The following is a 27,566-nucleotide window of genomic DNA, read 5'->3' on the forward strand; positions in this document are numbered from 1 at the left end:
AACTCAGGCTGACATCTGAAAACTGAGCTGTGCTCTCCTACCACCACCATCCAGCCCTGGACTTTGTACTTCACTCTTAACTTTGTTGATGCTGAAGGCAAAATTATCCACCATCATGACAATGACACCCGTTGTTGTTAAGGAAATGCCTTCAGCACAAGGCACTATTCTCAGCTTTCTCAAAAGTTATCTTTTGTATTCTCATCTTTCATGCTTTTCCTCAGCCCAGGGGTGATTTTCTTCCCTTGTGAAAATGTAGCTAAATACTAACCAGCTATTAGTGAGATATTTTGGCTCTGGATGAGGCTGTTTCTCTAGATAAAGCTCTAAAAGCTTTTTTTTTGCTACTGGACAGTTTATAAATGACTTCTTTTAAACACTGAGAATCCTACACATCTAGTCTTTTGCAGTGCCATTGATTCCACTGGCATATTAAAATTAACAATAAGTAGAAATTGTCCCCTTATTTTTTCCCTCTATTAAGTTTAGAGTGGGTTTGATTAATAAAACCTGAATTCTCATCAGCTGCATGCTGACCTCCTCACTGAGACACATTCCCACTAACCTACGTGTGCACCTGCAGAGGAATTAGGGAGAAGCTGGCTGTGAATGCTGAGTTCTATTTTAATACCTGGGAAGTATTATAATGACATAACTATGTAGGCAGATCAGATAAATATTGACTTGTGGTTGACAAAGAGATGTTTTAAAATACCCACCAAGTGCTGGCTCCAGCCATGCACTTTCATTCCTGCTTTCCTGCTTTCCACTGTGTCCCTGGATGAGATCCTATCCCACTGGCATCAGTGGCAAGGCTCCCAGCTGCAATTTTACTGTAATACAGCCCTGTAAAGGGCTGTAATTTTACTCTTCAAATTAACATGTTACAAATTTTTGTGTGTTTTTCACATACCCAAGGAACAGGAAAAAGAAGACAAATATTCCCCAGGTACTTATGAGTGCATCTAGTAAATTTTACACTATTAAAAAACAAACCCAGAGGCAAACAATAAATAATTCCCCCAAGTAGGAGTACAAACACAGCACAGGCTGCCTCCCTCCTCAGTCCCTGTGAGCTGGTTCTAACAGGGGAGCCCTGTCATCATGGCCAGGGCTGAGTGTGTGCACACACCAGCAGGGAGGAGAGCACCCAACACATGATGTGGGCAAACCTCTGCTGACAGAAGATTGTGTTTGGAGAAGATAAAAGAAAATTAATCACACAAACAATTAAATGAGGTCTATGGAGTCTGCCCTGGACTGTGGATGGGATGATGAAGAGCTGTCCCTGGGATTCCTCACAGAGGCCATGTGGCCCCAGCCCAGGCTGATGAGATGGCTCTGCCATCTCGAGAGCAGTGGTACTCATGGGGCCTCGGTGAGCATCTCCTGCAGACAGCACAAACTGTGGCACAGGGACACAATGACTTGCTGAAAAAGCAAAGGAACATGGCTTTGGTTTCCAAGTGCTCTGGAAAAAATGCCTTGATGCAATCTTGCATAATTTGGGGTATTGGAGAATGAAAAAAAAGCAACAAACTTTAAATGAGTGTATGTTGAGCACATAATGATTGTGCAATCCTTGTACAAAATATATTTCTGGGAATAAAAATGGGGCTGTTCTAAAAAGAAAAAAAAAATGCATTGATGGAACTAAGGTGCTAAATGTTTCAAACGTAGGAATCAGCAGGGATTCACTTGTGGCAAGGTTTGCAGCCCTAGAACTTCAGGGGCATCTTCCAAGGGATTACTCCTCTTTTTCTGTAGGAAACTTCACAGCTGTATTTAAGGGATAAAATATTTAGAGATGTATCCTTAGAGGTGTATGTGTACATGTAATGTTACAATGTAGGTGTGCAAATATTTGGGAAAAGAAATTTTGTTCGGTTCCAAAACCGAACAAAATGAAACTGGGGACAGCTCAGGGTGCATTTTACACCATGAGATGAATTGACAGAATATGAGCCCATGTAGCATGGCATCCACACCTAACTGTTTTCCCCAAAGATCTTGGTGCGATTTAGACCATTCTATCTTCAGGGAGAACATCATGGCAGGAAAAACACCAAAGAAAAGGAACGCGCTGAATGTCCTGTCCTTGCCGGGGGGTGACCGCGGGGTTGGGAGCCGGGGCGGGGAAGCGCAGGGCCGGCAAGGGGCGCTCCCGGGCGGGACATGGCACCTGTGCGGGAGGGACGGGACATGTCACCTGTGCGGGAGGGGCGGGACGGGACATGGCACCTGTGCGGGAGGGACGGGACATGGCACCTGTGCGGGAGGGGAGAGGCGGGACATGGCACCTGTGCGGGATGGGGCGGGGCGGGACATGGCACCTGTGCGGGAGGGACGGGACATGGCACCTGTGCGGGAGGGGCGGGGCGGGACATGGCACCTGTGCGGGAGGGGCGGGGCGGGACATGGCACCTGTGCGGGATGGGGCGGGACATGGCACCTGTGCGGGAGGGGCGGGGCGGGACATGGCACCTGTGCGGGATGGGCGGGGCGGGGCACGGCACCTGTGCGGGAGGGGCGGGGCGGGACATGGCACCTGTGCGGGAGGGGCGGGGCGGGACACGGCACCTGTGCGGGATGGGCGGGGCGGGACATGGCACCTGTGCGGGAGGGGCGGGGCGGGACACGGCACCTGTGCGGGATGGGCGGGGCGGGACATGGCACCTGTGCGGGAGGGGCGGGCCGGGGCGGGGCGGGCGCACCTGCCCGCGGCCCCGCGGCCGGCGGGGCGCGCTGGGGCCGCGCAGCGCGGAGCTGGCGGCAGCATGGCCCGCCTGCTGGGCACCCTGCGCAGCTCCCAGCCCGTGGCGCGCTTCCAGCGCTCCTGCGGGCTCTTCCCCGCCGGCGAGGAGGGCGGCGGCAGCGGCGAGCCCGCGGAGGGGCCCCGGGACGGCGGCGCCTGCAATGGAGCGGGCGCGCTGCGCCGCCCGGCCCGCGCTGCCCCCGGCGGGGTGCGGAGCGGCTGCGGCCCGCAGGTGAGTGCGGGGGGGGGCCCGGCCGTGACTCAGCAGAGCCGCCCCCGGCACCGAGCGCGCAGGGATGCCCCGGGAGGGTCCCCCCGCATCCCGCCGCTCGCGGGATGGGAGGAGGGAAAAAGGGTTGGGGCTGCGAGCGGGGAGCGCTGTGCGCTGCCGCAGCACGGCTGCATCCCGGCCCCGCCGGGGAGGCGTCCGTGGGCTCTCGGCTCTCCCCCATCGCTGAGTCCCCGGGATGGGGCACTCGGTGCGAGCGGAAGTTGCCTGCGGAAGGACCTGGGAGGCACCGCGGTGTCGCCCCGGGATGCGGCAGGGAAGGAGCAGCTCTGTTCTGTCTCCGAGCGGGGCGCACCTGCCGTGGTGCTGCGCTCTGCCCGGTCCCTGCCCGCTGCCCACGGCGTGCGGCTGTGCCCGGCCCCGGTCCCTGCCCGCTGCCCGCTCCGAGCGGCTGTGCCGGGTCCCTGCCCGCTGCCCACGGTGTGTGGCTGTGCCGGGTCCCTGCCCGCTGCCCACGGTGTGCGGCTGTGCCCGGCCCCGGCCCCTGCCCGCTCCGAGCGGCTCAGCCCTGCTGGCGCAGCCGAGCTGCCCATGGAGCCGCGCAGCGCTTCCCGCTGGCCAGGCAGGTCGCGGCGTTTCCCGGCACAGTCAGTAATTCCCCCGTGTATCAGAAGGAACAGGGAAAGGTATGATGCAAGCCGTGTGTACAGGTCGGACGACCTGCTTTTTGTCTTACTGTAATGACTCGAATTCATTAGCAGATCGTTTTGTGGTGCCTTTTGGAAAGCAGGCGTGATAATGGGCTTTCAAATGCTACCTGCAACATAAACATGGACCAGCCATGAATGTCGTAACTCTACCACTCCTTCCCTTCCATGCTATTTTACTCTTCCCTGTTCCCCATCCAGTGCTCAGATTCCCATTTCAAGCATCTAAAATTCTTCTTTAGCTGCTGCTTGACTCTTTCTCAATTAGATGTAGTTCAGTGTGTTCACTTCTGAACTACAGTAAGCTCTATTTTGGGTAAACTATGCAGGTAATTCACTAAAAGATTTATTGTCACTGCTTTCTTTTGAACAGTGACATAGTTCATGTAGCAGTGTTGATACTCAATCCTGTCCAAGTTAATGCTCCATGAATGCAGCTGTTCACCTTAAGCAATTGTTTTGGGTTTCATGAAGCAAGGCACAATTACCTTTATGTGAAGGGTGAATGTGTTCTGCTTGAGACTCCATGAAACTTGGAGATAGAAGCAGAAGGATTTGATTCCACATAATTATGACACCCTGAAACATGAAAGTTGTGTTCAAACACCCCCAAAATGGAGATAGGAGTAATAGATTGAACAGTGTTTCAGTGAAGTGCTAGAATTATAAAGACATGCCCTCTCTGTTCCTTTTTATCTAAACTGGAAATGGAAAGTCCATTTTTACCAGGAGCATCTTTTGCAACTTGATAAGAAATGTGAAAAGTGAATTTGGGTCTCCCTTAGGCTAAGGCTCAGACCCCCTGCTTTGTTGCTAAATGACCTGAGGTTACCCTGATGTATCTGCAAGTAAACAGGTTTAGGAATCTCATTTAAATAGCAAATTCCTTGGCCATGAATTCTCTATGGATAGTGTCATTTTCTGGCTACTAGCTGCAGGTGTTTGCAGAAAGGTGCTAAAGTGCTGCTCCTGCATCTCCCTCCTGGAGCCTTGTGTGGCTCTGTGCTCATCCATGTCTTCCCGAAACTTGGGAGTTTCAAAGTCCTTGTCATCAGGACAGTTGATTTCTATAGGGTTGTAACTTTCACACTGCTTTGTCTTTACTGTCACAACTGTCTTAAAGATTCTCAGGTTCTCCTGTGTAAGTTCTTGGACAACCACTAGGTTATACCTGTAAAACCAGAGCATTTTTCATGCAGTGAAGAAGGTGTGAATGGCTTGCTGGATGATAGGACTGCCACAGCTCCAAGTCTCCAGGACATCCCCCCGTTCTTCAGTGCCAGCTCTCAGGCCCCTGCATCTGACCTGGGCTGGACGTGTGCCAGGGTGGAGAGACTGGGGAGAGGCAGCTGAGGGCTGGTGGCACTTTGGGAGGGGATGGACACACCTGGTAGGGAAGATGCCATACTGCAATGAGAGGAGAGAGGATGTCTCAAAGAGGTAAAAGGACAGAGCAGCTCTTCCTCTGGAAGGAGGAGGATTTAATTATTGCAAACGTTTGTGCCAGGAGTGTTGCTCGCGATTCATGACCGTCTGTGTTTATGTATAACCTGGGCATGAAGTGTGTGTTTAAAAAAAAAAAAAAGCCACAATGCCTGATTACAATGGCCAGCAGCAGCATGAGTGGCTGTGTTCCTGAATCTTTGTAAATCAGTCCTGCCTGCCCCACAGGAGTTGCCATGAGATTAGACAGGGAATGAAGTGCTTAGATGTGACAGCTGTGGCTGCATGCAGTTCTTAAATATTGAATCACTCACCTAGCCTGCGTGCTTGATGTTCCCTGGTTGACTTTTGAATACCTCAACTGCCCACTCTGGTGTTTGTGGGTGATACAGAATGGTGCTAGTCCAACACACTAACTGGGTTTATGTCCTGGCTTGGACTAGATATTGAATCTATGGGCTTTTAGTGGAGAACCTGTCTGGGTTTATTACTACAGAAGACAAGAGAGCAATTCCTTGTAATTATCCTATGGTTAATACTAATTTCTTTTATGTACTGCTTTCTATTATTAGTTTTTCACCAGAAATGTATTTCTGGAACAGCTGTAGGGTATCTTTTCCTTACGCTTTGTAGGAAATCCTCAAGCTGTGCTCTTAAAAACACAAATATACTACCTGAAGCTGGTGTTCTGTGAGTGGTCAAATAAAGGCCATGTATATTTTTAAAGTGGAGCTTTGCTTATCTCTAATCTCCTGGTGGACTTTTGCTCCTGGAACTGATAGCCTTAATGAAAGGGTAGGAAAGAAAACAACAGCCTTCTATTCGAAGTTCTTTGTAGAGATTTGTTTGTCTTTCTCCACTCTTCCTCTCCCAGATGCTTTATCATCTCAAGATCTGTCTTCCTGCCTTGGAGAGAGTACAGTTCATGTTTACACTGTAGTTATTCCTTAACTGTCAGAACTGCTCTGAGCTGGCACCATGCTTACAAACTGCCTGATGCTGTTTAGTGATTGTATGGTTCCTGCTCGTGCTGTAGGTGAGGAGGATAATAACCAGGATAACAGCCAGGTGGTGGTAACAGAAACAGAGAAGGTGGGTACAAACTGCACCTCCATGTCAGATGTATTACAGTCCCCAAAAATGTGGTAAATTACTTGCAAGATATAGATGAAAACACTGTTTTTGCTGTGATGGGATGGTTGGTAATTTGAAGCATGTTTGCTCTAGAGCCTGAGTCAAGGTCTCTCTTCTGTGGTGGTCCCTTGCAATAGATTTTTGTATCAGCCTCAGAGTATTGCTTTTTCTTTTTAAATGGTTTTGCAGGCTTACTTTGTTTCATGTTGTTTCCCCTTCCATGCAGCAGTAAGTTGGTGGTAGCTGAGGCAGGTTCAGCAGGAGAGGCAAACCCTTGTGAAAAAAGCCCACGAGCACTGCTAGGAGAACAGGCTCTAGTGCTAACACTTTGTGCCCCTAGAGAATACAGCTGAACTTTTGGAAGCTCCTCAGTTTGGAGCTGCAGCTGGGGAAACATGAGCTACAGTTTCTGGTTTCAATGGGCTGAGCACAAGGCTCACATTCCCCAGCATCGCTCTGGCTCTCTGTGGTCACATCTCCCCTTCCTGGAGAAGGTGGGAGCTCGCCCATCCTGCAGGTGTCCAGGTCTTGGTTTGAGGCTCTAGCAGCCAGTGAGGGATGGTGTTCATTCATCATGAATGAGATGGTTTCATGGAGGGTTTTGGCCAGCCCTGAGTGAGGGTCCTTTGGAAGATGACAGCAGAATCACATCCAAGATTCAGGTAGTGTGGGCAGCCCTGGGAGAATCTGTTAGCACTGGGTTTGCCTCTCCTCAGGGAGCAGCCTTGCATCCCCTCTGGAGAATAGGCTGCAAAGACAGCTCTGTGCTGTTTGTTACCATCTCAGCTTCAGGATCCTGCTGCAGAGTCCCCTGGAGCTCACAGGAGTTTGTGAAGATTTGCTGATTCCTGTGTGATGCTGAGAGAGTGGGTGCTGGTGCAGGGCACACGAGGGGCTGTGCTGGCAGCCCAGCTCCTTACACTGATGATGATGATGATGTGCTTCATGGCTCACAGCCTGAGTCATCTTTTTGGAGGTCACTGGACCTCTTAATGAGGAGCTGTCAGGATCCCAGGATTAATTCCAGTGCTTGGAGGTGAGCCACTCACTGCTTTATAATTCTGCTGACTGTCTTGGGCCATTACTTCAGATATCAACCAGAATAATAAAAGTTAATCTGCTGTTGTTTTTCTCGTTTGGGTCTCTGGAGAACAGGAGTGCATTTAACAAACAAGAAGCCAGAGAAAATGTGTTCTGGAAAATCCCTTTGGACAGCCAGTTCTTTCAATTTATCTCATTTTTATGCTCTGCAGAGAATGTGTATGGATCATCTGGGCAGTGGAAGATGACTAATGACTGCTATAGCAAGTAAATCTGAGGTCTAGAGGGTACAGGTAGTGTTGTCTAAACCATGATTTTTTTTATTTAAAATGTCTGTTCACTTTCTTGCTTTAAAGGCATTCATATCAGTCTGGTTTGGTGAGCACCTGTAACTTACTTTCCCAAGGTAAACTGCTATTGGTCTAGATGTAGAGGAGTGTGAACGCTTTAATATGGACCTAAATTGCTGATTTATTACTTTATTACTAAATTTTGGAATATTTATTACTAGATATAAAAATAAAAAACCATGTTTATTCCTTCCTTTTGAAGACAGCTGGCAGTTGTAAACCACTGTTAATAGGGTTCTCTGAGCCTGTGGGTTCTGGCACACAGGAAATGGTCACTATCAGCCCTGGTCAGGTCATTTTTATCCCTTTTGCAGCTTGCTCCACTGCATGGAATTGTGGCTGCTTACTTAAGTCAACCACTTTACGAGGTGTAGTGCCTTTAGTGTTCCCCATTGCCATTTTCTTTGCCAAGTGAGACTGTTGGGGTGCTTTATTTTACAGGAGGAGTCAGTGTCAGACACCTCAGTTGTGCCACAGGAGCAAAGCCTGGGTGTTTGCAGTGGAAAGGGCCCAGAGGCATTAACAGTGAGGAACCTGTTCCCTGACAAATGTACAGCCCTCCCACCAGGGTCTGTGCCATGAAACAAAGGGCAGAGCAAGCAAAAGACTGAAAGAAAGGTCTAGGGAGGAGAAGGGAGTCCCTATGGAAGGGCAGTGACACTCATGCCACCTGCAGGTGTGAGGTGCCAGGGTGAGTTTTGAACTGGGACTGACTGAAGTGTTAAAGCTTGCAAGCACCTGCCCAAAAGTGCCACCAGCTGGTGCCAAGCTCTGCTGGCTGGGGGAGTGCCAGGGGGCTGCCCTCCTTCACTGGGGTAGGAGATCCAGGCCTTGAAGCAGCACTTGGCAACATCAGCTTGGTCTCCTTGTGTGTTGCTCCATCAGAAAGAGAGCTGACATCAGCATGGCCTGCACTAGGTGCAGCTGACAGTGAGGCAGCAGTGAATGAAGAACACCTGGTCTGCAGCTCTCCTCCCAGGGGCAGGCTGGCTGCTGAGCTCTCCTCCCATGTGCCTCTCCACAGCTGCAACTGAACACATCCCTTCCTCCTTACAGGGCTCTTTTGGGAGCTCAGGGACAAGGTACCTGCATACATGGCATGGCATTTAATCCAAACACTCAGCACTACCTTAGGAAACTGCTCTTTGACTCCAATCTTGGAACCATCTGCTGGCAAAAGTGTCACTTCACCCTGTGCTGGTGCTTGATTGTAAGAGATTGAAACAAATAGTTTAGCTGGCTGAAAATGGTATGGTGTTACTCTGTTTATGTTCCAGAAGCCTTGCTGCTCTGTGCCTCTCAGAACAGACCTCTGCCATGGAACTAATCTTTGAGCAAAATTAGCTGACTGTAATCATGATGCTGCTGTGTAGAAAAAAGTGATTAATCTAAGGTGTCTATTCCAGGCTGAAGTTAATTTCTAAAAAAAATCTGAATGTGAGAACAGGCTTTTTGCTCTGCAAAGAAATCTAACAGTGAAGTCCTGGTTCTCCATGGTCATTGGCCACTCCTGCAAGTTCTCTTGGGTTGGATTAGGTTAGGTTAAGTGAAGCTTCTCTTGAGGATCTTCACACCTGGTGTGCTGGGGCAAAAGTGAGTGACAGGCTTCCCATTCCTCCTCCTCCTCCTCAGTCTCTCTGCAGAGCACCTTGGGTATCCAGCAGGCCCTAGTAACACTCTGATTCATTTGGTTTTGGCAGAAAGTCAAAACTAAGAGGAGGTGGTGCTTGAGGGAGATGGGTGGGTGTGTGGGCAGGGTGACCATCTAAAGCTGTGCTGCTGGAAAACTGCTGTGTTGTGGCACATCCTTCTACCCAAAACCAGTTTTAGTAACACTGTACCTTTGGAAATATGAAGTACAGTAAGTTTCAGAGGAATCTGATATTTGTTTTGAAGCTGGAATCTCCACCTTTCTGAACTGCCTAAAATTTGCCTCCTCTGTTTCTTAACTTGCCTTTTCCTCCCTCTGTCCACAGACACTGATGCTACCTAATCCTTAAAACACCTTCCTCAGACATTTCCAGGTGTAAGCTCTGTGTTGCACCCCATAAAATTGCAGTCTAATTCTCATAAATTAAAATGCAATTAAATAAACCTGTTCTTCCACTGTAAAACAGGGAAGAAGGAAACTTTTTCCTTCTGTCCTTCCCCTGCCTGCCTCAGTTGCCCTGTTGTTTCCACCTTGCACAAATTGGCCAGTTGGAATGTGGGAGGATGCTGAAGTGCACCTACCACATCTGTCAGGGCAGCTGAAAGAGCCCAGCCTCTGCCTGGCAGAACAGAGCTCAGGGGATGAAGGAGGTGAGCTGATCCAGGAGGAGAAGTGCAGCCCTATTTGTGCTGCTGTTGTGCAGCTTTCTTGGCAGAAAAGTGCTGCAGACACACATCAGTGATTTGTAACAAAAGTGTCAGAGCTGGGCTCCTGGGAAGTTACTCCAGCAACTGGAATGACCATGAGAGGAACAGCTTTCCATAAAGAGTGGGCAAGGAAATAAATGCAGAGCTGTTACCCTCCATGCTGGAAAGGTGCCTTCAGGTGTGTGCTCAAAAGTCTGAAGATTATGGTGGAAGGTAGAACTATTGGAATGCCTCAAAATTATACTGCAAGAAAAGGGGTGAAACATAATTCTGATACCAGGACACCACTGTGTGGAGGGAGGTCAGACAGCCTTGCTTTCTCAATAGCAACAAGCAAAAGCTCCCAAGTATATGAGATGCTAGGTTTGAGGTTTGGCTAGATGATCTTTAAAGGTCCCCTTCCAACCCAAACTATGATTCTGTGATTCATGGATGTCAACTCTCCAGGCCTCTGCTAAGAAAGGAACATAAGAAGTTAAATGGCCTGTGAGTTGGAATGTCACAATGGACACCTTTTGATGGAAAGTGATGAGAGTCTCTTCAGAACAGGTTTCAGAGCCATGTGGAAATCACCAGATGGACATGTGGCTGTGAGAGGCATAATGCCTGTGAGGTGAACTTAGAAGAAGGTGCAGATAGGCTGGAGGATGAGAACAGAAGTCAAATAGTCTTGTCAAGCTGAAGGTATGGTTGAAAATTGACTTCTGTTCAACAGGTGCAGATACTTATTGAAGAAGCAGGTGTAGACTCAGCTGTAGAATAGAACAATAGATGTGGTAGACATTTCATGGAGGAAAAAAAGTTGTTTGAAATCACAGGTTTGATATGGTTCATTGGTGATAAACCTCTGAAAATGGTGACTGCCTGCAAAATGAATGACATTGTGCAGGACTGTTCCTTCAGCATTGCTGAAGTGTCACATCTGATCTTTGGGCTCTGTAATTCAAGACAGGCATGTTAGGTGCTGTGTCTGCAAAATGCTCAGTACCCCCTGTAAGAATTATCAGGTGTTTAGGGAGTGAAGGAATTATGTCATTTTTGAATGCTTGTAACAATCTTCTCCTGTGCCAGCCTTCACAGGAAGGAAGCAATTTGTTCCTTGTCTGCATTAGATAAGAAAATAGCCATAGGTTTCAATTTCAGCAAGAGTTTCAGGCTAGATGGCAGGAGAGCAAAGCCCTTGGACATGGCCTGGAGCAAGCAGTGGAGTTTCCAGCTCTGGTTCAGTAAGGACAGGTTAGACAAACTTCCACCAGAGTGGGGGGAGTGTAAGCCATCCATCCTTGGTGGACAAGCTGGACCAGCCTTGGTTTAGGCTGTCTGTCAGGAAATGTGAGGCTGTCCTTCCCAGTGACTGCAGGCATGGTCCTCCACAGGCAATCTCAGCCTCCTGAGCAGCCACTCCCCTTTCTATCTGAAAGAGACTTTGGTTTCTTTAGGACAGCTTTCTTTAAGGAAGACAACATAATCAATTTCTCCTTCCTTGATCCTTCCTATTAATTGCCTGAACAAATGCTCTGTCAACACTAGTCTTATGTTATTCTACTTTATATTTAAATGACTTGGCAGGTTCTGTTACTTCTACACGTGTTCCCAAGGAAGGAGGCTAATCATGTTACTTCTAGAGCAAGATACAAAAATAAAACCTGTAATTCACTCATCTCCCAACTACTAATCAGAGTGGAAGGAAAACAATATGAAGATTAAAAAAATCAATCTTCACACATAAACTGAAGTGTCTTAACTGTGTTCTGGACCCATTCCAGCTTCAGTGTGCTGCTTGATGTGCAGATGTGTGCATCTGTCTCAGCTGGCCATCCTTTACAGGCTGAAGGGAGACTTTGGATGAACACACTGATGTGTGGTGATGGGATGGGCATTGTGCCCAGGGGGGCAGTGTTGGTGAGAGACTTTCATGTACCTTTCCCAGTGACTGTTTGGGTGGTCCCAGCCTTTGGTCTGGCAAACCACAGCCCCTTTCAGCCTGACTGCTTCCAGCCCTCCCTGGTGCTGCTGGCTGTGCAGCACTGCTCTGCTATTGTACCTTGCTGAGGATTTTATCTAATGCCTTTTGGAATGAGTTAAGAAATTGCTGAAATGCTCCCAGCATTCTGCCTGATTTTTAGGCTGCCCACTGGTTCTTTAGCTGAGACCACTGAAAGTGTTGTGACTCTCTGGCTGGAAGGTTGAGCATTGTTATGTCTCATGCAATGGTTGTCTTGCTTCTGCATCAGCTGATGGTTGCAGGCCACATCCCTGCTCATTAGGCCAGGAGTGCCTGCTGCTGCTGCCTTTGCTTGCACAACAGCTGCGAGCTGGATGTGTCCTCTATGTGCTGCTCAACAAGGACCTGCTGCAACTGCAGAGCTGGACAAGATTTTGTGACATTTAAGGAGGATTTTCTTGTGATTTCTGTTTGTCTTCATCCCCGCATTTCTGAGGTTTTGGTTGGCTCTAGGTGTCCCTCCAACAACACCACCCTGTAATCCTGGACAGCTATTGAAAACTGGCTGCTTCATGACTAAAAAATTAATTCCTTGTTTTAAAGCATTTAAACAGAGTGGGAAGCTGCACATATGTATGAGTTTGGTTAGGTGTATTTTAGATGCCTTGGGGCTCCCTGTGTGTCCTTTGTGGGCTCTGTGTGCTGTTGTCCTGCCCCTGGTGTCTCCTGACATCCCTGCAGTTCCTCCCATGACTCTGCTGCTCCTTTGCTGGCTCCCTCACCCTACCATGGGTGCTGTGCACCCAGCCAGGGGCTCATGGCCACACCAGGATCTCCACTGGGGCACAGCCCTGTCCCTGGCCACCCCTTCCTTCCTCCTGGAGCAATGGGTTGCAGGGTTGGTGCTGCCTCTGGCTGCTTGTTGGATCTTCAGAAAACTCAATGTGTTTGACTGCAGCTGTGCTGTTGGATGGAAGAGCTGAAGCTTTTGATAATCATGGGTTTTGCTTTTTCTTATTTTCCAAAATCTAATTACCACTATCTAATTTTTTGTTGTTGTTGTGACTTGATAGGTTCCTTTTTTAACTTGCTACAGTTAATAAACATAAAGTGCATAAAGTGATGTAAAACTGTCTGCTTATGCAGAATATTCCAGTACAGAAGGCTTTTCCCACTGGTTTTACTCTAAACAGTACAGCCCTGTGGAGCTGATTTGTCTGATTTACATTGTCTTTGTGTACAGCAGCATCTAGACTGGAATTTTTGGGTTTTTTTTCTTTTGTGCTTGAATTTTGGTGGCCTCTCTAAATTTAGAACCCTTTTTCTTAGTGCATTAAAAAACCTTAAAGTGAAAAGTATGTAATGTGTTAATTAGGGACTTTGGGAGGGAAACTCCTAATCTTTTGCAAGGCAATTCGGTTGGAAGGGGAGTAAGGGACTTCAAGAACTTCAATTAAACATGTACATCTTCTGAAAGATCCACAGTAATTGAGAGCTGAGAACAGAGTGTTGGTTAATGGGATCTCTGGGTCACACTCTGAGCCTTAGAAGTCTGATGCTGCACAGCTTGTCTCTAGAGACAGGGCAGGAAAAGCTGGGGCCTGTTTTGCTCTCTGACAAGAAATCTCCCAGAGGAATTGCAAGGAATACTATCTTTGCACAGTTACTTTTTTTTTCCCAAAAAATACATTTTTGGGAATGTGCAAAAATACATTTTTACATTTATTATGTTAGTGGCTCAGCTGCTGTTCTTTTGCTTCAGCTTTGAAGGCTATGCACTACATCTATACATGATTTCTAAAAGGATGGATTCCTCCTATGCTGTGTCATTGTGTGCTACTGTATCCTCAGAGCCACCAGGGTGTTGGTTTGCCCTGCTCTGCTGGCCCTGGGGGAATGTTTGGGGATGCTCCCCTGCTCCAGGGTGCTGTGGCAGCTCCTGCTGTGGGTACCCACCCCTGTGCTGAGAATGCAAATGTGGGATGACCTGCAAGAGCCATTTCTGTGCCAATAGCTGGGTAGTTTATTTATGAGACTCATACATCCATGAGAGTTTCCTGTAGCCTGAGCACTTGAGGTTTTCCAAAACAGACATTCTGCAGTTGGTGAGAAGGGCCATTTTTGTGAAATTACCTGTTTCTGTGGCTGTGAATGTTGAGGCTTATTACATCTTGCTTTGGAAATGCTCTAAAAATTCCGACTTTATCTACAGCTTTAATTGCTGCCCATTAAGACCTCTCTGATCCAGACTGAGTAGCAATGGAGATGGATGGAAGAATGATTTGCTGAAAGGGCTTCAGGCACTGTGGAAGGCATCAGGTCACTGCAGTACATTAAGAAAAACCAAGTCTAAGGATAGGAGTTACTGAAAATTAGAGATTGAATAAATTTCTGGGAATGTTAGGAGATGTTAACACAAATAATGGATTTTTCTGCACTGGGAAGGCACTCCACAAAGCACTGCACTCTGCTTTCTGCAGAAACAGTGTGTGTAGATGGTAAATGTGAGCTAACTGCAGTCTGAAGGTGCATGGAGGAGGCTCACTGTACCTACAGTGCTTTGGGATCACAACAAATGCAAACATCTCTTTATTACCATGCACTGCCAAGCACCAAGTGGAGCAATTCTGTGGCACTCTGAGTGCCTGACATGTGGCTGTGGCAGGCTCTGTTTGTCCCCTGCCACACATTGGCTGTCACAACTGCTGGTCTGGAGTTAAAAGAAAAAAGAAGTGCTAAAAATCCAACCAAATGTGTGTGTGATTTCTGATAGAAAAGGAATGGAAGGAAAAGAAAAGAAAGGTTTTAAGAATTGGAATGGAATCATGTGGAATGACTTGGACCTGGAAATATTTTTTTAGCTCCACATTTCTTTTAGAACCTGATAAATATACTTCCCCCCACAAAACAGTTACTGGAATTAGAAGGCTTTATCCTTCATCCCATGAGGTTGCAAGTATAAAAGCATTACCTTAGGGATGTGTCTGATCCTCTCAGAGCTAAAGCACACATAATTCCCAATACCTTGGAGATTAATGCTTTAGTGAGGAGTTAGTGGTGCCAGCAGAGGGCTTTCTGTGGGGCCAGGTTAAGTGTCACCAAATTCAGTTCCAGGATCTCAGACAGAAGCATTAGAGCTGCTGATTGCACTGGGGGTGTTTTCTAAGTGGCAGATGAGACTTGAGACACTTAGACTGATTGCTCTGTCACACAGCCAGACACAGCATAGGGCTGTTACCCTGAAGTGATGCCAGTAACTCATCTGTGGCCTCTGTGACTGAGAGATGGGGGAACACTCCTCTGATCCTGGCACTTCCAAAAATGTTGACTCATCTTTTCTGTTCATTGGTGCAAAAATCAATTTAAGTTGTGGGGTTTTTATGGTACTTGAATGGATGCAAGTTCTTTCCATCTTGCTTTTGTCATCTCCATGCAGTTTGCCTCATCTCTGCATTAAAAGCAGATGGAGAGACTGGAGCTTCTAATGGCTTTTGCAGTGAGTCACAAGTGCATGTCCAGACTCCTTAGACAATTTTTATGTTTTCTCACTTGCATATAGGGTGAGAGTTTCTCTTTAGTAAACTAGTTACACAGCCAGCTCCAAGCATAAGTTTTCCTATTTGGTGAGTCAAAGCTCTCTTAACTTAGTGTGTCTGTGCTGAGACCTTCATGGTGCCTTCTCAGTTCCCATCTTTAGGAAGTTCTTTTGTCTTGTATTTACACAGCCAACGTGCATATTTATAATGTTTTGGGGAGGATGGAGTGAGACTAGATTGGCTCCTTAGCTCCTCTCCTGAATCAAAAACTCCTATTTGTCTATCTATCTGTCTATCTCCTTATTTCCTGAAGTGACAGGTGTACCTACAAAATGTGATTCACTTGCCTGTTGCTCCTGCTAAGAGTGTGAGGCTTCTTTGTGGTGTCCTAGTCCCAAATGGCAGCAGCAGCAGCAGCAAACCTTTTCTGGACACATTCAACGAGTGGCCAAAGTCATGGCCTAAGCAATGTATGCGTGTGTGTGTATGCAATGTTGTGTGGCTTCCCAGCTCTGGAGGCTGGGTGTCACCTTTTGGAAGAGAGAAACATGTTAGGTGGGGTACATCTAATGAAATAATCTAGCTACCAAATCCAGACACCAAATGAAATTTCATGCAGAGTAAAGTGAATAAATGAAGCGCTAAAGTGTTGCTGTTTGCAATGTATCTACTGGTAATGCTGGAAAAGACAACCTTGTGATTGTTACTTAAAATGTTGGAGTGAAAATCTGCTGGTGACAGGTGCAGCTCTTCTCTCTGCCCACTCAGAGCCCTTTGTTGCCCTGGCCCTGCTCTGCAGCTGTGCTTGCTGAGCCCAGTCCCAGGCAGGAGCTGAATCTCCCAGCTGTGGCACCTCAGCGTGGGGTGATCCTGTGAGATCCTGCACAGGGCTGGAGGCACCTGGGAAAAATCAGTGTTGAGGGCTGTTGTCAGCAGCACCTGGCAGCAAATTTCAGGGACTATAATGAGGCAATTTTTAAATGAAGTAGTTCGGTAATTGCATTTTAAGTTTTTCACCTCAAAATGCATTTCCAGTGAAAGCAGCGGTGACTTTGTCTACTGATGTAGAAATTTCAAACTTAGCATGTCAGTACCTTTTATGAAATACACCTGATTACCCTGGAGGAAAGGCTGATCCCTTCTCTTGAAAGTCTTTGTCCACGTGACTGCTGCCTTAGTTAGTCTGAATGGATTTCTGCTCTGCAGGAAATGTAGCTGTGCTATCTCTACAGTCTTCATTCTAGTACAAAAGCTGAACTTCATTTCTTGGCACTTCTTATAACAAACTGTTTGGTTTAAGGACTGGAAACTGTAGCAGTTATAATATTTCAAATGTTTGTTATGTTTTTCTACTTCACTAAAACAATAACATTCTCTCATTTCCAGGGTTGCACACAGAAGTATATTGTGAAGAACTACTTCTACTACTACTTGTTCAAGTTTTCAGCTGCTTTGGGTGAAGAGATTTTTTATATCACTTTCCTTCCATTTACCTACTGGAATATAGATCACTCTGTGTCTAGAAGAATGATAATTGTTTGGTCTGTAAGTATTTCTATGATTAATTTCAACTTTAATTCTGTATCCATAGCAATTTAATATTTAAGAACAAGAACAACCCTTCAAATGAACAAAATCCCTTCAAACCAAAGAAGCACCAACACTATTCATGTGCAGCTCATGTTTAGGAGGAAAAACCATTGCAATACTGAGAGAGGAGGCGAGAGGCATCATCTGACTCAGGGTTTCTTCATCTCTGCCACATCTTGGGCTGACTTTTTTTTCAGCACAATCACTGACTGAGCTGCTTTTGATATAGGTTGCACAGAATAGTTGGGAAAACACTTCCCAGTGCATCATAGTATTTCAAGGATTGCTTTTCATCACTTTAGGAAATCTTTCTCTTATTCTCATTTTTTCTGTGTAATTTCATATGGTTCTGGCTTGGTTGAAGTTACTATAAACCTGATAGTAAAGAGATGTGCAGGCTGCAGTGGAATAAGCAGGGTGTTTCTGCAGTCACTTGAGGGGGGAAAGATCAGATGGTCTGTTGAAGGCTAAGACTTGAAAGCATTGATTTTTATTAATAGAGAGCATTCACAATTTAACTGACTTCAGCATTGCTTCAGCATGGGTTTGGGGTATCCAGAATAATGCATTTCCATTGTAGCACTGAAAAAACAGGACATAACCAGGCACTTCAGGCCAGGACTAGCTGTTTTGTCACTGCCATTGCTCATCTTGGTATTGATCAGATATTGCTGCCCAAATAAAACCATTTTAGAACAGAGAAAGGAGGTAGGGAGCACCTCTGCTAGGTGCCAGAGCCTGGAGGTTTTACTATCAATCTACACGGATTTAAGAAACTGAATCTTGGTAAAAACTTAAATATGATATCCAAGTTTATCTATTTACAGTAAAGCTTCTCCGTGATGCAGTCAATTCTGGTTAATAATATTTTGTCTTTTGACCAAATAATATGATAAGAAATAATAAAAAAAAACTTGAATTGAGTCATACACTTCAAATACACCTGGTCTTGGACAGAATACATCAGTTGCTTTGTGCCAATAACTTTAGTCAGTACATTTTATAAAGAGAACATGAAAAATAACTTGCAGATGAAATTTAGAAGTAGGTGGACACAGTATAACTAGAGCTGGGTTTTGGCCAGGAGTACACCTACAGCTTCTGGAAACGTGCCACAGAAGATGAAAATTGGTATTCACTGCCTTCTGGATTTGCATATTGCTCAAAAAATGAGCCTTTGGAGCTCTTTACATGCATTTCTGTAGATTTGCTTTGTTTTTCCTTGAAAGGAGTTCATCTGAGTATTAGCCAGATCTAGTCTGACTTTATTAGAATATTCAAGCATCTGATATTATGATAATTATTATTATTTTTCACTTACTGAGTTGTGGAGCTGCACTTTATACTGAAAAGGGGAAACTGTTTTAAATGCATCTTGCAACAATCTGTATTTTTAAAACATGAATTGTATGTAACAGTGAAATGGCTAAAAATGTCCTTGCAGGCCATGTGTTAATGCTGTGGCATGTTCAGCTGGGAGGGTCTCTGCAGGTGAGCAGGGAGTGGCACTCACAGTGCTGCTGCTGCTGGTCTAACAGTCATAAAATCATACAATGGCTTGGCTTGGAAGGCACCTTAAAAATCACCTGTTTCCATCCCTCCTGCTGTGGGCAGTGGCACCTTCCACCAGACCAGGCTGCTCCAAGCCCTGTCCAGCCTGGCCTCAGATGCCTTGGTCATGGATGTGACGTTTGTCTCAGCTGCAAGGGAAACACCAAGGTGTCAGTGGCACAGAGCTGGGCTTTTAACTGAATTGGAAGTTTTTGGTGATGGACTTTTGAAGAAATGCTTCTGAATGCATGATGATGATGTGTGGCTAAGAACTGTGTTAGATGACAGTAAAAACCCAGGCAGCCTGATAGTGTCAGACAAGAGCTGTGAGTGGAGGGCTGGGAAGAGCATGAAGGGATAACTGCAGGACCCAGGCATGTCCTGCAGAAGGCTCTTGTCCATCTGGGGAAAGGGGCTGGTATCAAAGGAGAGCCCCAAGGGAAAGGCAGGAGCAGTTCCCCTTTAAAGGGGTGCTCAGGATGAGGAGAGGTTGTTAGTGAAGCTCCTCAGGGAGAGAGAGTGGACCAGCAATGACTTTTTCAAGAACCTGGGACAAAGCACATGGATATGCTGGGAACATGTTTGGCAGGGATGATGGTGACATGGAGGGTGACACCACTGGCCAGGAGAAGTGGCTCTGGAGAATGAGGGTGCTGAGGGTGGTACTTTTTGTGCTGTTTCCCACTTAAACCTGTGAGTTTCTGCTGCAAGTGGGAAATGACAATGTTGGTCAGGATGAATCATGGGAGTTTCTTCCCTTAAAAATTAAAGCAGCATTAATGGTGTTTACAAAGACTTCCTGCCATCTTATCTGTAATAGTTTATGCAGAGCCAGTCACCCCCTTTTGAGAAAGATAATTTCAAATTGGAGCAGGGCCAGGGATGATTAAAGAACACACTATTTTCTGAGCAGAGACTGAAAGCTTAGATAAATCCCTAGCAAAATGAAGTTGGAGAGAGAATGGGGCTGGCTGCAAAAACCATGGGAAGGAAGGAGCTTCTTAAAATAAAACTACAGTCACAAGAAGAAACATGCATAAGGCAGTCATGAATAATTTCAGTTGAAGCCAAAGGTTGTGAAATAGCTCTAGAAGGGTGAAGGGCAGAGAGAAAAATTATAAAGTTTATTTCAGCAGCAGCAGAGGAGTGGACTTGGAACCCTGGAATGTCTTCTCCAGCCCTGGGTCCCCAGAGCCAGCTGCTTGTGCTTTCCTGTTCAGGTGGATGGCTGTGGGAAATGCTGACTGGTTTTGCATCCAGATGCTTTGGCAGCCTAAAGCAGCATGTTGTGCTTCCATGGGCCTTGCCTCTCAGGATTCAGGGTACATATGCAGGCTTTAGCTTTACCTTTGTGAACAGATGGAGGAAATAACTGCATGAAACCTCTGAGAAAGGTGCTGAGTCAGTAATGAAGGTCCCCTGGTGTCTTTGCTTCTCTTCTCCAGCAATTTGAATAAACACTCTTGAAACTGCACAGGCAAGGCTTTGATGCCTGTGACTCTTGCAATTTTAGCCAGGAAGTGCAGATATGAGAAACAGCTTCACACAGTCCCCAAACGTACTTTAAATTTACTGCACATCTCAGCTCAAGAGGTGAAAGCTCACTTTATTTCTGTTTGTTTGTTTTTTACTTTTTGTACTGCTTCAAGTTTGAAATCTTTATTTTGGTGTGGAATTTCAAGGGCAGAGACCTGGAAAAAATACTTACTGTTTCAGTTTGCTATTCAGCATGCCTGGAAATCTCCTTTTCTGTGTTTTTTCCTCAGGCCACACCTCTTTATAGCCTATAAAACTTTAATTTATGCAATGTAAATATGAGCTGGCCAGCAAGGACTTTGTTGGGGCAGGTGTGGGAGCCTTTGGCATGTGACAGTGATAAGTGCTGACTCAGGGGTAGGTGGCACCTCTGAAGGGAGGCAGAGTTTGGGTGTCTGGTGATGCCAGGCTGTGCGTGCCCCTCGGGGCTCCCTGAGCAGCACTGGGTGGGGACATCTGCAGCAATCTGAGAAGGCCCTGGACCTGAATCCATAGGAGTTTAGCTTTTCCTCTGCTTTTCAGAGGAACAGTTTTCTAAAGCTGAAAGTGTCAGCACTTAGTTACTCAGCAATGATCAGCCCCGAACTCCCTCTCAGGGTAAGCAGGAGTTTCCTAACCAGCAGGAGCTCACCTGCAATTGTGATGCCACTGATATTGCTGGGCAGTGATTGAAAACACCCTTGGAAGCAAACTTTGGGTTTAACAATTCTTATGTTTGTTAGTTTTAGTGCCTTTGCAACACTTGACTGAAACAAGCCTGGAGCTGCTGACAAACACAGTCACTTGAAAGCCAAGCTCCAAATATTGCACTGCACAAGAACATGTAAAATTGTATTCAGGCACATGAGTAACTACATGTCAGCATACAAAAATAAATGGTGTGTGCAAGTTGATAAAGTGTTGATTGAAAGGGAATTTTGCAAGAGCTGGCAGCTGTACTCCACCCTTGAAGAAAAAGTGCCAATAAGGCTTTCATAACTGAGACAAGCTCTGAATCATTTAAGGTGAAGTTTCAACTGGAAACCTTTTGTATTTCAATAGAACTTCTAGGTGTAACAATTTACAGTTTTAGATGTTAGATGACAAACCAGATCAATGTGACAGTACTTTTCCCTGCTGCCAGGAGCCTGGACCTAAATTGCCTTCTCTAAGCCCATTATGAGATAGTCAACTACCTTATAGATTTTGTCTAAAGGTTTCTTTTAAAGACCGAGTGAATGTGTTAAGTGTTGACTGGTTGTGCTTCTGGAGGCTTGAGGTTCTACTGATCTGGTTCTGGTTTTGTGTTTCTGAAGCCTGAATTGAGACAAAGTCCTCTTTCCTTTTATATATATAGATATATATAACTTTTTTGGAAGCTGCCCATGCTGTGTCTTCCCTGTCCCCCTGCCTCCTGCTGCCCTGTGCTGTGAATGCTGTGCTCCTTGGGGGGCTGGAGACCTGCCTGTTGGATTTGCTGTTCCCATGGTGGCTGGGACAGCCCAAGGGTTTGAGCATCCCACCAGCTGAATGTGACCTTGAGTGTCCCATGGACCCTGGCCAAACCCTTGGAAACGTGCAAAGTTCCTGTGCAGCCAGCACAAGGTTGATGTATTTTCTGGGAAGCAATACCCACACTGGAAATGGCAGGTGCTGGGGCTCTAGGAGAGCCAGCTGCCCTCTCCCAAGGTGTGTGGAGCTCTAGGAGAGCCAGCTGCCCTCTCCCAAGGTGTGTGGGGCTCTAGGAGAGCCAGCTGCCTTCTCCCAAGGTGTGTGGGGCTCTAGGAGAGCCAGCTGCCCTCTCCCAAGGTGCTGGAGCTCTAGGAGAGCCAGCTGCCCTCTCCCAAGGTGTGTGGAGCTCTAGGAGAGCCAGCTGCCCTCTCCCAAGGTGCTGGAGCTCTAGGAGAGCCAGCTGCCCTCTCCCAAGGTGTGTGGGGCTCTAGGAGAGCCAGCTGCCCTCTCCCAAGGTGTGTGGGGCTCTAGGAGAGCCAGCTGCCCTCTCCCAAGGTGTGTGGGGCTCAAGGAGAGCCAGCTGCCCTCTCCCAAGGTGTGTGGGGCTCTAGGAGAGCCAGCTGCCCTCTCCCAAGGTGTGTGTGCCTCGAGGAGGGTCCCAGCCCTGCTGCTGGGGTTGGCCCATGGGGAGCAGCCAAGGAGGGGCTGGGAGCAGGACACAATCTGAGGGGGGCTTAGGGCCCCAGGCTGGTGCTGTCTGGGGCTCCTCTGCCCTGCAGGGCTTCTTGCAGCTGGGCTGCTGCCAGGGCAAGGGGCCAGCAGTGCTGCTCAGTGACTTCCATGGTGTGCTTTCCTGGGGCCAAGCCTTAGCTCTTGGCATTGACTGGGGTAGGAGGAGTACCTCCACAAGGACAAGCTTTTCCTTGCCCTGCTCCTCTTCCTCTCTGGACCAAGTGATGCTTGAGGGACACAGTCACAGCTAGAATCTGCTACAGTGTTTATCTGGTCATGGGACAGTGCAGGCTGGGTGCTTGGCTTAATTTCTGTATGAGAAACCAAAGTCACGCCTGCCTCAGCAACCACATACAGTCTTCACTGCTGCTTGACTAATTTGCAAATGTTTATTAATAGTGCATCCTTCTTTTCTTTCTTCAATATGCTTGGTCACTCCTATCAGTGCACAGTGCTTGTGAAAGAACCCCAAAGTAACATCATTTTCAAACTGTAAATTTCCTTTCTGGGAAGATGACATATACCACTGCAGATCAGGGTTTCTAGAGCCAGGTTATAGAGTTTCTATTTTGGAGCTAAACCAGCAGATTCAAAGTCAGGCTGCCACACTGTGAGTCTTAGAAACTGCCAATGCTATTTGACCACGTGTCTTCTCTAGAATTTTGTCTTGTCCTTTTAACAGATCAATAATGAAGATAAGGACAGCTGCAAAATCAGAAGCTGAAAACAAATATGATCTGATTCCCCTCTGTTAGCTGAAATATTACAGAATTAAAAAAAGAATTGCTCCTCCTGACCTTCATATGCCAGTGGGAGGCTCAGGTGTGTCCATCCTGTGCAGGGGTTGTAGCAGGGCAGGGATGAAGGAGGATGTCACACACAGCCCACCTGCAGCACTGAGCATGTTTCCTCAATCCTGCCAGGCTCAGGGTCTGGGCAGCTGCCATAGGAACTTTCCAGAGGGGAAACTGCACTCTGTGGCACTGCTGCCACACCTCTGCACAGGGCTTAGTTGTGTCTGTCTGCACTGTGGTGTAAATCTGCTTCCAGAGCTCTTGCTTCCTGTCATGGGAGTGATGCATGTGAGGAGTGAGGGGAAACCATTGCAAATGCCAGACAACACCTGCAGGTGAGAAAAAAACTCCTCTAGGATGGTTGACTTACACACCAGAGGCATGGGAATGTCAGGGAAACAGGTCATTTGATGGCACTCAGATGCTCAGAAGGAGGGGAGCAGCCCCTCACCCCAGAGGGATCTCCTGCAGATGTTGGAACAAATGAATAGGTATTCACACCTGTGTGGATGCTAATGCCTCGAATTTGGTTTTGCAGCTGTTCACTAAAGCAAAATCTGTTAAAATACAAAGAGAGGTTTGTCTTGTTTATCTTGATGCAAAGGCTCAGGTGAAGAAGTATTTTTGGAGATAGACCATATATATGACTCAGAGCAAATTAAGAGGAAGCTCTCAGAAAAAGACTACAGAGGCTGTCTTGCTGCTATAGCAACTGCCAATTGCCTTTGTGTAGTAAAATGTAATGCTGTTCACCCAAAGTGGCAATAAAGCCTTGCCTTTCCTTCACCTGGCTTACTGTAAAGGGCTGCTATTGCCCTTAGCACAGGCCAGCCCATCTGTGGTGGTAGGCAGCAGAGTTTGAGCAAGGTCTTGGGTTTAAGTTGCTAACAGTTTTGGGATATTTTTTTTGGTTGTTTGCTTGCTTTTATTGCTGCTTAAATTTGTTGCAAGGATTTAACCCGGTAGAGTTCAGAGCCATTTTCACTGCATTTGGAAAACATGGATGTGCATGAGAGAAGGGCAGGGGTGGGCACTGCCCACTGGGTGCCACTCCTGCATGGGGCTGTCCCCAGGGAGGGCACCCACTGCCCGGGGCAGGCAGCTCTGCCAGGAGCTCTGTTTGCTTTGCCATGCTATGAGCAAAGAGCCTGGGCAGAGCTGTGCTCCCCCAGCCCCTGCAGCCTGGGCAGAGCCTGGGCAGAGCTGTGCTCCCGCAGCCCCTGCAGCCTGGGCAGAGCCGTGTTCTCCCAGCCCCTGCAGCCTGGGCAGAGCCGTGTTCTCCCAGCCCCTGCAGCCTGGGCAGAGCTGTGCTCCCCCAGCCCCTGCAGCCTGGGCAGAGCCTGGGCAGAGCTGTGCTCCCCCAGCCCCTGCAGCCTGGGCAGAGCCTGGGCAGAGCTGTGCTCCCCCAGCCCCTGCAGCCTGGGCAGAGCTGTGCTCCCCCAGCCCCTGCAGCCTGGGCAGAGCTGTGCTCCCCCAGCCCCTGCAGCCTGGGCAGAGCTGTGCTCCCCCAGCCCCTGCAGCCTGGGCAGAGCTGTGCTCCCCCAGCCCCTGCAGCCTGGGCAGAGCCTGAGCAGTGCTGTGCTTCCCCCAGCCCCTGCAGCCTGGGCAGAGCCTGGGCAGAGCTGTGCTCCCCCAGCCCCTGCAGCCTGGGCAGAGCTGTGCTCCCCCAGCCCCTGCAGCCTGGGCAGAGCTGTGCTCCCCCAGCCCCTGCAGCCTGGGCAGAGCTGTGCTCCCCCAGCCCCTGCAGCCTGGGCAGAGCTGTGCTTCCCCCAGCCCCTGCAGCCTGGGCAGAGCCTGGGCAGAGCTGTGCTCCCCCAGCCCCTGCAGCCTGGGCAGAGCCTGGGCAGAGCTGTGCTCCCCCAGTCCCTGCAGCCTGGGCAGAGCCTGGGCAGAGCTGTGCTCCCCCAGCCCCTGCAGCCTGGGCAGTGCTGCGCTCCCCCAGCCCCTGCAGCCATGGGGTGCAGGTGACACAGCCCCACCTGTGCAGGGTGGCCTTTAGCAATGTGCACCTGCTGTTCACTGTCTTGGGCAGCCTGCCAGTTCAGCTGCTGGGGGGTGTTTTACCCCACCCACAAGTGCCATAATTCACGATAATGTGTGTAAAGTCACATGCACAGTACCCAAATAAGCTAAAGGCAAAGGTCTGGTGCTTCAGAGATCAGTGCTTAGTCTGGGCGTATTCTGGAGTCCCCTGCATGTTTTATGAAAGTCATGTCACCTCTCCTTACTGCATGTACAATTTGTTTCTAAAAAGTAGAAGGGTCAGAATTTAATCTGGGATGCCAGGAAGGGGAGGGTGTTGTGAGGATGCCTGGTATTTTCACTTACCCATCCCACCTCCAGCATTCAGTCTGTTTTTCACCATCACAGGAGTCCTAGCATAGCCTTCATTTTTGAGATGACTCATTTCCTTTTCTGCAATGCTCTTATGTTCTAGTGCTAATAATACTTCCACAAGTGGAAGTCATTATTATAGAGGACTGCTGATAAACTGGCTCATCCTACCTTGCCTCTCAGATGGTATCACAAATGGCAGCCTCAATGTTTTATGTTCTGCCCGAGAGAGCAATTTTTCTTTCAACCTTGGAATTTAATTAACTTCCAAACATGTCCCTGCATCCATTTGGAAACTGAAGGCATTAACTAAATAAACCCACACAGAAGGTTTTTAAAAGATATTTGTTCCTTGAGCCTTTGTTTACTGTGCACAGTGTGGGGCAGGGTATTCACTGCCTTCCCTGAGCTGTGTGTGTCCATAGGAGCAGCCAGGTGTGTCCACCTACTGCTGATAATGAGGCAGTAATGTGATTCACATGATGAGGGATAAAGGATGCAAAGGCACCAGCAGTCACTTTTCCAGGCCCTGGTGCTGGCTGTAAGTCTAGCACTCTCTGGCATGTGCTGTGCTGTAGAGAGAAGGATGAAGGCATGACTGACTGGCTTTTTCCTGGTTCTGACTTGTGAATCCCGAATCCTGCCATCTTTCTTCTCATGTGAAACCATTTTTTAAGTGACTGATGGGAGAGAGAGGGATGCAGTGTGCCTGGTGACAAATGTGGCAGTGGGTGATTGTGTTGCTGTTCCAGCATATGGCCAACACCAGTAGCAAGGGAAGGATGTTATTTTAAGCCCCCTCCTTTGCTGGTGGAAGCATGAGAAGCAGAAGAGTGAGCTGTCTCACACAGCAACTGAGCTTTCATGGCAGACATCAGTTAGCCTGATTTTTGTACTAAGAAAAAAAAAAAGAAAAAAGGTTTGCTTGGCTTTGTTTTAAAAAGCCTCCTCTGCCTATGTGTGGCTACATTTTGTAAAGGGAGGAGGGCTACAACAGAAAGCAAATACATCCTACAGGGACAGCCTGGTTAACTTTTCTCAGATGTCCTCACTGTGGATGCTGAGAGCCTACTGCCTTTGGGAAGAGGGTGCTAGGGAGCCAGGATGCCCATGGCTGGATGGGCAGCACCTCTCAGGGATACTGGACAGCACTGTCCCTTACCTCTGCTTTCCTTGTTGATGTGAGAATGTGACATTTCCTCTAAAAGTACTGTGTTGCTGTGCTCCAGAGTGAATTAATGCAGCCCTTGCTTAAACCTCTGGTGTCCCAAGCAGGGAATAGAAGCCTTTTACTGGGGAGATAGGCAGGAGAACTGGTAGCTCATGTTGCCTGTCCAGTTTTCCCTCTGCTGCCTCTGCGAGGATGCTGAGGCTGTCATTTAATAACCACAGGGGTGCTGTGTCCCAGCAGGGCTCCTGCAGCTCTGGGTGAGTGGGAGCTGCAGGGAATGGGGGAGCTGCTGCTGGACACAGCTGTGATTTGAAGATGAGGTGGAAAAATTTCTCTTATGGCTGCTTTCTTTGCAGGAGAGGGGTTGTAAGGGATAGGGAGGAAACATAAACTTCTCTGGCACAGGGTGGGAGCCAGCTGTCTGTCTCACACTGTCCTGTACTGCTGAATCTCATCAGCCAACCCTCCTTCTGGTCCCACTTCTGCTCAGGTTACCACAGAGTGCAGCAAAACCGCCACTTCCTTCACTGGCTGAGCTAATGGAAACCCCTTTAATAATTCAGGGGATAAATTCTCTGCTTGGAGGGTTGGATTCTGCAGGAAAAAGCACAGAAATACAGGTGGTTCTTGGGTGGGCTGCATGGGGATTGCCTGTGCTGACTGACAGCCTGTGGCCTTTCCTGTCCCCAGATAGTGATGTACATAGGCCAGGTCTCCAAGGACATCCTGAAGTGGCCTCGGCCCCTGTCACCACCTGTTGTGAAGCTGGAGATGAGGACGAATGCAGAGTATGGGATGCCATCCACCCACGCCATGGCAGCTACAGCCATCTCCTTCTCCTTTTTCATTGCAACCATGAACCAGTACAAGGTAGGGGTACAAAAAGAAAACAGAAGGAGAAAAAGAAAATACATTAAAAAAAGAAAAGT

At 47.8% G+C, this 27,566-nt stretch overlaps 1 protein-coding gene across 1 annotated transcript in view; it reads left to right on the plus strand.

The window, feature by feature from the left end:
- The first annotated feature begins 2,725 nt into the window (after positions 1-2,725).
- The window catches only part of SGPP2 (sphingosine-1-phosphate phosphatase 2), a 35,722-nt gene continuing 10,881 nt past the window's right edge, over positions 2,726-27,566 (plus strand). Inside the window, exons 1-3 of the mRNA XM_054639635.2 lie at positions 2,726-2,987; positions 16,885-17,043; positions 27,328-27,507. Of these exons, the coding sequence (XP_054495610.2) occupies positions 2,778-2,987; positions 16,885-17,043; positions 27,328-27,507 (549 nt within the window). The 5' untranslated portion in view covers positions 2,726-2,777. The remainder of the gene's footprint in view (positions 2,988-16,884; positions 17,044-27,327; positions 27,508-27,566) is intronic.

The sequence above is a fragment of the Agelaius phoeniceus genome, chromosome 10 (assembly GCF_051311805.1).
Source record: "Agelaius phoeniceus isolate bAgePho1 chromosome 10, bAgePho1.hap1, whole genome shotgun sequence".
NCBI classification, from domain to species: Eukaryota; Metazoa; Chordata; class Aves; order Passeriformes; family Icteridae; genus Agelaius; species Agelaius phoeniceus.